This window comes from Neurospora tetrasperma (assembly GCF_000213175.1).
Source record: "Neurospora tetrasperma FGSC 2508 unplaced genomic scaffold NEUTE1scaffold_81, whole genome shotgun sequence".
In the NCBI taxonomy this organism is placed as follows: Eukaryota; Fungi; Ascomycota; class Sordariomycetes; order Sordariales; family Sordariaceae; genus Neurospora; species Neurospora tetrasperma.
This window is the reverse complement of record NW_009799179.1, coordinates 4,078,956-4,090,266: the sequence shown is the minus strand read 5'-3', so window position 1 is coordinate 4,090,266 and position 11,311 is coordinate 4,078,956. Positions and strand designations below refer to the sequence as shown.

Below are 11,311 nucleotides of genomic sequence, written 5' to 3'. Positions count from 1 at the left end.
ATCTTGCCAAAGTCAAGACATGGCTTGGGGCTTCGGATGCAAGCTGATTACCCACCTTGATGAGCATCGCCGAAGAGGACGGGAAGACCCGACTGAGACAATTGTGTCTTCTTTTGTTATCGCGGTTAGAGATCGGCGTGGGCAGGTATCTGTACTCACGCGATTTTGTTGAGCCCCCGACCTCCAGAATCGTTGTTTGTGATCGTGTGCTGATCTCCAAGCGATGTTCATCAATTTTGAGATCAGACACGATAGCCTCACCCCCTTGTTTGAGTGCTGTGGTTATTCTTGTCGTATTTTTTGCTTTTGCCAGAGCGCCAGGCCGCCGTCGAGGTGTTGAGGTTGTACTTTCTACTTCCCCATGGGCCTTGGCTCCCGCTGGAGAAGGTGTCATCGGGGCGGGTTTCAGTTCATCAGGGGCCAACACGGCAGTTTGTGGGAGTACCTTAACGTCAGCACTACGCATGTCGCAGTACATCTCGGCCGGCATATGATGCCATTGTTAGCGCGGTACTGCTATACTACAACATTTAGGGAGATTGGAGCCGAGCAATGCCGCCATCTATTGTACGGAGATTACAGTTATCGCCACTTTGCAGTTCATCGCGCTAACCTTTTGCGTGTAAATGCCGGCGGAGGTGGAAGCGATCAGGGTTCAAGCTCCATACCTACACTATATAGCGTGGTTCCAATCACTGTGCTCCAATGTAGTGTGATTGGAGTCTAATTGAACTTTCATTCAGCTGGCCCCGAGCTAAGGCTCTTTGTCGTATTCGTTCAGATAGTACTTGTTTAGGACGGTGATTGAACACTTGGAGTGATCAAGGTATAGGTGTATGGCACCTGAACCTCTTGATGTCAACAAAATTGAAGCGTAAACATTAGGTAACAGCAACGGACGCACTGGTCGCCGGGGCCGGCCGGAGGACCTGGGTGAACTTCAGCACCTATGTGTATATAGCTTGTGCTAACCCACTTACCTCTTCCCGCCGACCATCAACAGGTCCGACCTCATCTATTGACATATGTCTCAATGTGGCAGCGACAACCATGGAAATCACCGCCCATCACAGCTATCTCTAGAGGTAGAGGTAGGTAATCCACGTGACAGAATTGGCACATCTATCCATTAGTTTCACTTTCTGCAAACCCGAACGTGCCGCGCGGCAGGACGCCGCCTTCCGTAATGTTTGTTGCTTTTAATCAGTTGATCCTTCGTTTCAGGCCTTCTGGTTCGCTCTCTTTGCTTGTGGTAGCGACTGTCAAACTGGTAAAGCTCGGTTTGGTACCGGCAGCGGAACACACAAACGGGACCTCCTTGAACCTTGCTTGGCTTTCTCCTTCTCCTTCACGGTCAACAATGCCCTTGCGCTTCAGTTGAGTTGAAGCTTGAAAGGCGGATGGATGAATTGGATTTGTTGTTGTTGATTTGGCCTAGTCAAGAGAAGGAAAGAAGAAACGAAGAGGGGAACCCCGAAGGAAGATCCTTGCTGAAAACTGGGGAAGTGCTAGGTCTCACGTGATCCGGAGATGTGGATCTCAACGTTGCAGGCATGGAACAACATCCAATGTCAAGTGAATTGTTGCGCGCCTGAACGGCAGATATTCGATAATCCCCGACAACTCGCATCCCGCTATTCAGCGACTCCATCTTTCATTTCACGAAGGTCGCTCACCGGTAGATGCGTTTGTCATCGCCCACGATCGGTGCTATCTCATGCTGTCCTATTACTAGCTAACCTCCTGATCTCCGCCTAGTACGCCAGACACTTTTCTTGGGCGTGTACGGCGATGGCGGACTTAGGCAAGTAGATTCAATTCGACATCATGGTTGTTTCGCCGTCCATGTCTCGTCTCGCCCCGATCCCACTGCACTAGGAGCAAGTGGTGGATGGGATGAGTACCAAAGAACAACAGGTGGGAGCATATGTTACACAAGAGATCGATCGTCTCCAACATACACTAGCAGGTGGTGTGAATATACCGAGTCCGGACATTGGATGTGTTTGGTGTGAGCGTGTCCGAGACTAGTTTTTACACTACACCACCACCTGATGAGGCACGGCGAGATATTCGGAATATGCACTCCCCGATATTCACAGAGGGTCCGCTGTAACGCGCAAGGAAGCTCCTAGCACTTCACCGTGGCCTCACCGTCCCCGTCCCCCAAATCCCAAGTGGTTATTCCCGGTCAGGAGTGCGGAAAGATCCCATTGGCTGCCAGAGCTTGGGAACCACCAACATGGCTCGAACAAAAAAAGCTGGCGTTTCGTCCTTGGCGAACTGCACGCAAGCAACGAGCGCGAGCGCTAGGAATGACGACAAGAGGAGTTAGAGACGTCCGCGGTGGCATGGATCACAGAGCATCGCTTGTACACCTCTGCATGGATATCAAACGTTAGCTGGATACAGCCGCCTCACAAAAAACAGAGAGCAAAGAGACGACCAGATAGCCATTTCCTGTGCAAAAATCAAGGTTGTTTGCCACTCGCAAAAACCGGAGCTAACATTTACTACCCGTGCAGAAGTGTATCGTATCTCCAGCCCCGAGGGAGTGGGACACCAGGGACACCAGGGGCCTCCTTCAGCGGACATCTCTCTTTCTTCTTACCTTCTTTTTACGTTTAGTTCAGACTGTTGCACCCACCCCGCTCCGCTCCGCAACATCCTCGCATCGAGATACACTGGCGAGACTGCGGAATCACCCAGGCAAATTCATGATGGTGCCCTGTGGGCTTTGATGGGCGGAAGCAAACCCCCAACCCCAAACTGACCTGGCCTTGAGGAGATCTCGGTCGAACTAAGCAAGGTCAGGGGCCAGACAGGTGCGGGCTGGCGTTCTGGGCCTAGACGAGTCAGGAGAAGCCGTTGTTGACAAGATAAAAACAACACCATGCCCCTGGCTTAACCCAGCAGTTGATGAACGGTCAAATCACGGACCCCAAATCACCGGGTTAACGCTTACACACTCGTCACCCCCTACCCTCTTGTTTTGGTCGTGTTCTACGTCCTGTCTTGCCCCTTCCAGTTCGAGTTGGCTGGTAGGCATCCAATTCAGGACGAACGGGGATAACGCCCTTCTTCCGACTTTATCTCATTTTAGATCTCTCCACTCTTGGGCGCAACATTTCTCACTCAACCACGACCATCGAGCCTAATACCCTGACGACCACCACCCATTCCATTTCCACAAACTCCGGACAGTTAACCCAACCCAACAATAAAACACTACGAACTTCGAGGCCCTTGAGCAACAGTCATTGCCGAACACTTTAATTTCGATTCTCAGCTTGACGACAGTCCAACGACTAGGAAAGAGATACAGATATCGACAAGAGCGTACATATCTTCCTTTGGCTCTCAACCGGCGACTTTTATACATCTCAGAGATGTCTATCATGGTGGATCCACTGCCTCGATTCTGATCATAAAAATATCAACGGATCTTCTCGTTCTTGTCGACAGCAAAACCCCGTGCGTTGGGCCATCCTCGGCCCTCCCGCTAGCAGCTGGTCCCCATCGGCACCGTTTGTACCTTCATGTGCTTCAGCGGCTCCCCTCAAAGCCGCTGAGCGATGACAGTTTACGTTCCTCCGTCTTCCAACCCTCAGGGAGCGGCGTTGCTGGCTATATTTTGGAGTATTCACGCCGCCTGCACCATCTTCGTAGGCCTTCGCTTGTACTGCAAGGTCATTCGTGGCCGCTGCCTTTGGTGGGATGATCACTTGTTAATAGTAGCTTGGGTACGTCACTCATCCATATCTTTTTCAATAACTTCATACTCTTTGCCTTGGTTCCCCCCCTTGGTAATGATTATCCAACCGGCCATTCTTGGTATTGGGAAAGACCTTTTCACCACAGGAGATCAGCTGACACAGTTTCATCACAAAGGCCCTACTCTTCGTAAACACCGTTTTCACCTCTACCTCCGTCTTGATAGGATACGGGCTACACACTGATGCTGTACCCGCGGAAAACGAGAAGTACCTGTCTATTATCGGCGGTATCAATGGCACCACATCGGTTCTCCACGTACTGTTCAGCAAAGTATCCTTTGCCGTGACGCTTCTTCGAATCACGGATGGCTGGCTGAAGCGACTCGTCTGGTTCATCATCATCACTTTGACGCTATGCCAAGTCAGCACCGCCCTTTTGTTTTGGCTTCTGTGCGAGCCCCCCGAGGCGACATGGAACTCTAGTATCATGAATAAGAAATGCTGGTCCCCCGACGGCCTCCTCGCCTACTCGATTGCTCTTGGAAGTGAGTATCATCTGACCCAAACACGCTAATCCACCCCAAAAAAAATTTACTAACTACTTTTCTCTAGTTTACTCAGCAGTGTGTGACTTCGTGCTTGCGCTTCTACCGTGGCGAATTCTTATGCGATTCCATATGTACCGCGGCGAAAAGGTTGGCGTGGCTATAGCCATGAGCATGGGGGTTTTGTATGTGAAAGAGCCCCAACCTTCAGGACTATAAGAATCCTATAGGAGCTCTGCTAACCGGATGACGAACCTCACAGTGCCGGAATCGCGGGTGCCATCAAGGTGTCGACAATCGGCCGCATAGTGAGTAATGACTTCAGCTGTAAGTTCTCCCATTCCCACACACAAGCCTCCGATTCTCTGGTGTAGAATCCTGTTAACCCTTGGAATAGACGAGGGATTCCTTCTGGTTGTTTGTGCCCTTGTCGAGGGGGCTTGCGCCATGATGGCTGCCTCAATACCCACTCTGAGGGCTCTGTTCCTTCACACCTTTGACCCTCCATCGCAGCCGAGCATCGATGTAGCCGTCGAAAGTAGTAGATCCGCGGGGGCATCAGCACGTCGAGCCCGATCCGACTGGGACGAAAGAAAGTACAGGAACAGAAGCGACCAGAGCATCCTGGCGATACCGCCGACAAGCAGCAGCACTATGGACAGGTCGGTCGAAACAGATATCGAACGAGATCTCTCAAGACCGCTAAACAACCAGTTTGAAATGAAAGACTGGAAGTCAGCAAAGAGTTGAAGGTATACGACATAGTACGGAAAGAAGAAGGAACAACACAATGAGAGGGGTCGATATCCAATACGGAAGATATCAGTATTTCCTCGAAAGGATGTACGGGTCGTCAATTCGACGATAGCATCATCTCAGTAGAGAGTCAGAGGACGGCGCGAGCAGCCCCTACTACGAAAACAGCCCCATCATGTTGGACGAGACGCACCACAACTTCTTACCACCTTTTCAGGGGCATGATTGTCGACAATCACCACTCCCAAGATCGGTGATTAGGTGCTTCGAAGATGGCCTTTGATGCAGAGGGAGATATAGCTTCAGCAACATGCTTCACACTGTGGTGTGTCTGAAAGAGACGGTCCTGCGTTCGCAGGCTTTGTGATGCTGTACGGATACGGTACCAGTACCCGGAGACCCTCGACAGAGAGTCGAATTTGTACCGTTTCTTGGCAACGCTCCAGCAACTCGAAGGACACTCAAACCCACCTGAGCTCTTCCAAATGATATGGAGGTAGATTCGAGGAAGTCCGCGGTCGGCAGAAACACTTGGTAACCATGCCTCGTATATCAGCCGGACGTCTTATAGAATTCGTCGGGAGACGAGGTCTAGGGGAACAACAACAACAAAAAAAAAGGAAAAAAGAAAGAAAGAAAGAAAAACCTTGATATCGGAGCCTCACCGCAGATGCACAACGGACATACCTGAAACCCCATGGGAAGGGCCAGGTGTTTTTGTTGATGCAGCTCTCAAAGTCCCAACTCGTATGTGTGTTGGGCCAGTCTCGAAGCGACTCGTCCAATTTGCATAGCCTACGGCAAGGTCATTTCAAGACCTGCTGAGCACGCAGGTGGGTACCGAAGAGCATCCATACCGACTGGCGACTTCGAGCTATCCCAATACGCATAGGGGAAAATACGAGGATGTTGGCAGAACGAACAAGACGAAGTGAATTTGATGGTTCATATGATTGGAGAGGAAGTTTGCCAGCCGAATGAAATCTAGGCCGACCCAGATGAGACCTGAATGTTGACTCAAGCGTACATGGACACTTGACGTTGACTGCTCACGATCCGAGAAGGGAAGATATGACGAAAGAATGCAGATGGCCGTCAGGTCAAGATGGTTTTTTTTTTTAACTTTTTCTTGGGGGGGGAGGAGAGGTTGGCAACCTGGTTCAGCCTGGAACAGCTGGACAACGACATCGACCACTGATATCAACGAACGACACCGCGGGGTGCAGGGACAGGACAAGGGCCTGCCAAGCGAGTGGGAAGAAGGGGTTGGGATGGGTGCCCTGGCCGCATCAGGTGCTAGTAGGTTCCATTCTGTAAAGTAGTGTATGTAGCTGTTTATGAATGTGAATGAGATGAATTATACGGACCATCTTTGCTGTTGTCAGTGAAGAACGTGTGTTCCGTGGGCTTTGTATTCACAAGCAAGCACTGAATTATCTCAAAGTTTCTCTCTGTTGGTCACGAAGATTGGGGAGGATGGGTTACCGAGATTCGAGCTCCGTCGAGGACAGAGGTATGAAAATAGTAGCTTCCATATGGTCAGCCAGGTCTGCCGTTGGTGGTTTGTTTCAATGGGCATCTCAACCGTCCGTCATGTACAAGAGAAAGAGCAGAAACGGGACAGAAAACAAAGTAAAGCTGTAAACACTTGGCGGATCACGTCCAAGTTCCGTCCCGTCCTCTTAAGCGGCTCAACCTCCAAGGGTTGGGTGTGGTTGTGGTTGGTCTGATGCAAGTGTAGTGGACGCCGTCGTCAAGTGATGTCGCGACGAAGAAAAAGGATCGGGCTGGCGTGAAACAGATGACGGGCAGCTGTGACAACCTGGAACACCCCGTACCAGCTGCAGGATTTCACCACGCCAGCAGCGGTCGAACCCCGCCCCGAGGGCTACCTGCGCCAGCAGCGAGTCGGGTGAGACCGTGAATGACGATTGAGGATTGGACGATCGCTTCAGATGCTGGGTCGTTCTTTCTGTTGCGACGGCAACGCATATCCGGAAGACATGATGATACGTACCTCTTGAATCCACCCGCGCAGCTCTGATTTCGGAGAGCGCCGCCTGGGCGGTAGTACCGCCCTAGTAGAGTCAAATAAAAAAAAACAATGATAAAAATTCCATTCTTTATTCTAGATTCTTGAAAAATGTTAAGGTATTGTAGTAGAAACGCGTCAAACCGAATATTGAAGGGCAATAGTATAATATAATGGTACAATACTAATATTCAATGTACTATAATACAAATTGAATTGTATATAGATATTCTATTTATAAAGAGATTTCCGTTGTTTGTTTTGAATTTGTTATTATTTTCGTTAAATTATTAGTATTATAATATAATAAGTTTTTTAGTAGTGTAAAATTAATAGTATAGTAGTAATTAAGTTATTTGGTGAAAAAAAGAATAAAATGTATAGAGATTGGATGAATTGATTTACCTTTTGAACGTATCTTTTTAAAGGTTCTTTTATTAAATAATATTAAAGGAAATTATTATTATGAATATTACGAATATTATTACTAATATTATTAAAATGGATTTTGTAGTTAACTACAATTAAATTTTTTGATTATGGGACGTTGAAATCGATTTTATAGACCTCCTTCCTAATTTTTTCGATAATATTTTATTCGATCGAGTATTACTAGTATTCGAAATAGATAAAGAAGAGCTACTATTATTAATAGATTAAAATAACCTTATTGGCGGTAATAGTACTAAATTTATTTAAGTATTATTAGGCCCTAATATTGAAAGGGAAGATAAGGTAAAAAGGTTGTAAAAAAAGAAAAATAGTAATTTAGATACTAAAAAAATTAATTTCTATTTTAAAGATAATCGAATTACCCGCTGAATCCAACACTAAGTCCAACGCTAAGCTTAATGCCCCCGTTACTCCCGCTACTCCCGCTACTCCCGCTACTCCCGCTAAACCCGGTACTCCTACTAAGCCCGGTACTCCTACCGACCCCGCTACTCCTACTACTCCCGCTACTCCTATTGAACCTATTAAGCCCGCTAAATCCACTAAGCCTACTAAGCCCGCTAAGCCTATTAAATTCGCTACTCCTATTACTTCCGTTACCCTTATTATTCCCGTTATTCCTATTACCCCTATTACTCCTACTAACTTTATTACCCCTACCGACCCTACTACTCCCGCTACTCCCGCTACTCCCGTTAAACCTATTACCCCTATTGAATTTACTATTCTAATTCTCTTTACCGAACCCAATATCAATAATCTTTTTAGTAATCCAATAGATTTTAATAAATACTAGATAGCTTTCTTTCTATATAATAAGAAAATAGACTATATTATAGAGGAGTAGGTTTATTATTAACTATTTTTTAATATAATTTTTATTAATATTAAATAGGGGTGTAAATAATTATTTTACAATCTATTTAGTACTCTAATGGAAATTAACGTTCAAACTATATATTATTGGTTATATAGTAAGAATAAATATAATAGTAAGGGAAGTATTAGGTTACGGACGAAATTAATTTGCGTTGGAATTAAATATCCGAAAAGTATTCGTAAAATAATATTCCTAAACGGATTAATAAATTTTTAATTATTTACTACGCCCTATACTTCCAAAACCCTAAGGTTGGATAATTCTTCCTATAATTATACTCTAGTATTTTTAAATAAGAGTAAAATTCTAGAGAATATTCGGACGTACGTAGTTAAAGAAGTTAATTGTAGTATATTTACCACTACTTTTTATAATTAGCTATATAGTAGCTATAGTTGAAATATAAAGCTTAAGAAGGTATTATATAAAGTAAGCGGATATTAATTTATTAAATAAAATATTATTAATGTAAGCCGTACGTAGCGGAAGAAATATTCCGACCTACGGCGAATATTAGGTAATAACTTTGCTAGGGACGTTTAAATAGAGTAAATATTAGAATATTTTACCTTACAATACCCCAACCTAATTGAATTAGAAGCAATAATTTAATTTATTGTATCTATTATTATTATTTATAAAATAGACGGCTGAAAATCTTCGGGTATAATATAGGTTTTATTTAAATAATTTAAAGCTTTATAACGGCGCAGCTTCCTTATACTTATAAATACTATTTATAATATAAATTAGTTTAGTTAGTACCTCTATATACTATTTATTCGGAATAAATAAGGGAAGTAGTTACTGTATAATTACTTTCTTATTAAGAAAATAGATACTAATATAATAGTAAAAGTATTATTAATAATTTGTAGGTAGGTTAGAGAATGGTACGTTCGGGAATAGCCGCTTTAATATATATTTACTAATAATTCGGCTATTGAATAGAAGGTAGTTCGAAATGCTTTTCATAATATTGATAGTCTTAAGGTTTAGTACCTATTTTGCTATATTTATATAGAACGGACACTATGAAAGAAGTTTTCCGCTAATATATACCGGCCTTATTTGAATTATATAATTTAAATATTAAAATACTATAGGATAGAGAAAGGTTATTTTAAATCTATCCGTTTAATAAAAGTAACCTTATTAGGCGGGGATCCGTTGAAAAAATATATTAAATAGAATTAGAAGTAAATAATATAACTATAAGTAAATTAAGTTAAAGAATATTCCCCTCTACACTTATAAGTAAGTAGTATTAATATAATATTTATTAATAGTAATTATTAATACTTTTTAAATTCTTATAACTAACCCCTTAGAAGGCTACTATAAAACTTTAAAGTATAAGAATAAGGCAATTATACAATAATTTTCACTCCTAAGTATTATTAAATATATTATCTATATTAATAGATAATACTTCGACCGCGCTACAAAAATATAGAATAACTTCTATACTAAAACGGTTTATAATACTACTTCTTTCTCCGGATTTAGCCGGTTCTTAGTACTAATATAGATTTTAATTCTACCCGAAGCGAAGGAAGGTAGACGCTTCTATTAAAGTAGTAAAGATATTAATATATTATATATTAATATTATACGTATAACTGCCAACGAATAGGAAAGGTTTAATTAGGAATTTATTACTTATATATACCGGTTTTATAGAAAGTAGTAGCTGCTTTATAGGTATTTTTAGTACTATTATTTTATAAACTACTACTAAATTCTTATAGAAGTCTATTTAATTTACTGATTAGAAGAATAATAATTATATAACTTTAAATTATACGAATTTAGGGAAGTATAAGGGTAAAAGTAAGTAGGAAATATAAAGAGGAAGAACCTAATCTAAAAATAATAAATATAAGAGATTTTAAAATTATAAATAAATAAGTTTTATAGATTTTAAATAGTTATAAATCTCTAATACGGGCTAAATATAGTAGAAATAGAACGTACTTGTACGTAGATAATTGTAAAGGGCCGTAGGTTGTACAAATAATTTAATGTAGGGTATATAGACGGGGAAAGGGTATTATAGGAATAATATTGAAGGTAATAGTAGTATATAAAAATATAAATAATCTACTTATTTAATTCTTAATATTATTCTACTATAAACCCGAATTTTTTAGGCTCTAAAAGCTCTATATAATATAAATAATGTAGGAGAGTTTAACTGAAAATATATTAAACCTATTAGTGTAGGTCTATATACTAATAGTACTAACGTATAAAAAAGATTCGTTAGAGAACGCCTATAAATTTTTAAAATTATTATTGCGCTGAAGGTAAATAGAAAGGATATTTAAATTTTAGTTAATAAATTTCTATAGAGAAGGGAGTTTATTATTATTATTTAAATAACTAAGGTTTAGTAAAATATTTACTAAAAGTATTTAAAAATTATATAGTGAAATAAGGAAAATAATTTTAATTGTACTGCCTACGTTTAGGGTTTTATTGCTTTTCTAAACCTACTTTTAGTGTATTTAAAAACCTTTAAAAGTAAGATAGAGGAATGTTTAAGTACTAATCTAATACTAATTAAGGGTAAATAGTATATAATAAATAATAAAGACTTAAATAGTAATGAAAATAATAAATTACTAAATTTATTGTAGGATACTATATTCTACTAAAGTTATTATATTTCTGAAGCGAATTGCTAACGGCTTTAATTATTATTAGAATTTAGGGGGGTTTAAGCCCTAATAAAATTCGAATTTAGGCCTTGGTTAGATTTAATTGTATATTGTTATTAGTTGTTTATATACTTAGTAAGTTGAAAAGTTAGGAAAGGTTAGTAAGGATATTTACTTTATAGTTAGTAGCCCGGCTATTTTTTATAAGTTTTTATATATAGGCTTAAGGTTAAGGAATTTTAATTTCCTATAGTAACTGGAACTTA

The 11,311-nt window shown here is 41.6% G+C and overlaps 3 protein-coding genes across 3 annotated transcripts; all 3 read left to right on the top strand.

Annotated features, from left to right (window-relative positions):
- Window positions 1-480: 480 nt before the first annotated feature.
- On the top strand, window positions 481-743 carry NEUTE1DRAFT_118744 (uncharacterized protein; the record flags this gene model as incomplete). Its single annotated transcript, XM_009857704.1, has 1 exon — window positions 481-743. The coding sequence occupies one exon, from the start codon at window positions 491-493 to the stop codon at window positions 725-727; it is 237 nt and encodes a 78-aa protein (XP_009856006.1).
- A 2,771-nt stretch (window positions 744-3,514) lies between these two features.
- Window positions 3,515-5,635, top strand: NEUTE1DRAFT_90554 (uncharacterized protein; the record flags this gene model as incomplete). The annotated part of the gene is made up of 5 exons (XM_009857703.1): window positions 3,515-3,743; window positions 3,892-4,261; window positions 4,329-4,446; window positions 4,524-4,588; window positions 4,659-5,635. 5 exons carry the CDS (start codon window positions 3,576-3,578, stop codon window positions 5,009-5,011), a joined length of 1,074 nt encoding a protein of 357 aa, XP_009856005.1.
- Window positions 5,636-7,550: 1,915 nt separating this feature from the next.
- On the top strand, window positions 7,551-10,664 carry NEUTE1DRAFT_114333 (uncharacterized protein; the record flags this gene model as incomplete). Its single annotated transcript, XM_009857702.1, has 19 exons — window positions 7,551-7,559; window positions 7,852-8,269; window positions 8,330-8,345; window positions 8,478-8,494; window positions 8,666-8,705; window positions 8,791-8,811; window positions 9,029-9,046; window positions 9,136-9,139; window positions 9,265-9,275; window positions 9,489-9,499; window positions 9,574-9,581; window positions 9,617-9,639; window positions 10,019-10,023; window positions 10,066-10,086; window positions 10,134-10,135; window positions 10,198-10,215; window positions 10,370-10,385; window position 10,604; window positions 10,643-10,664. The coding sequence occupies 19 exons, from the start codon at window positions 7,551-7,553 to the stop codon at window positions 10,662-10,664; spliced, it is 681 nt and encodes a 226-aa protein (XP_009856004.1).
- Window positions 10,665-11,311: the final 647 nt, after the last annotated feature.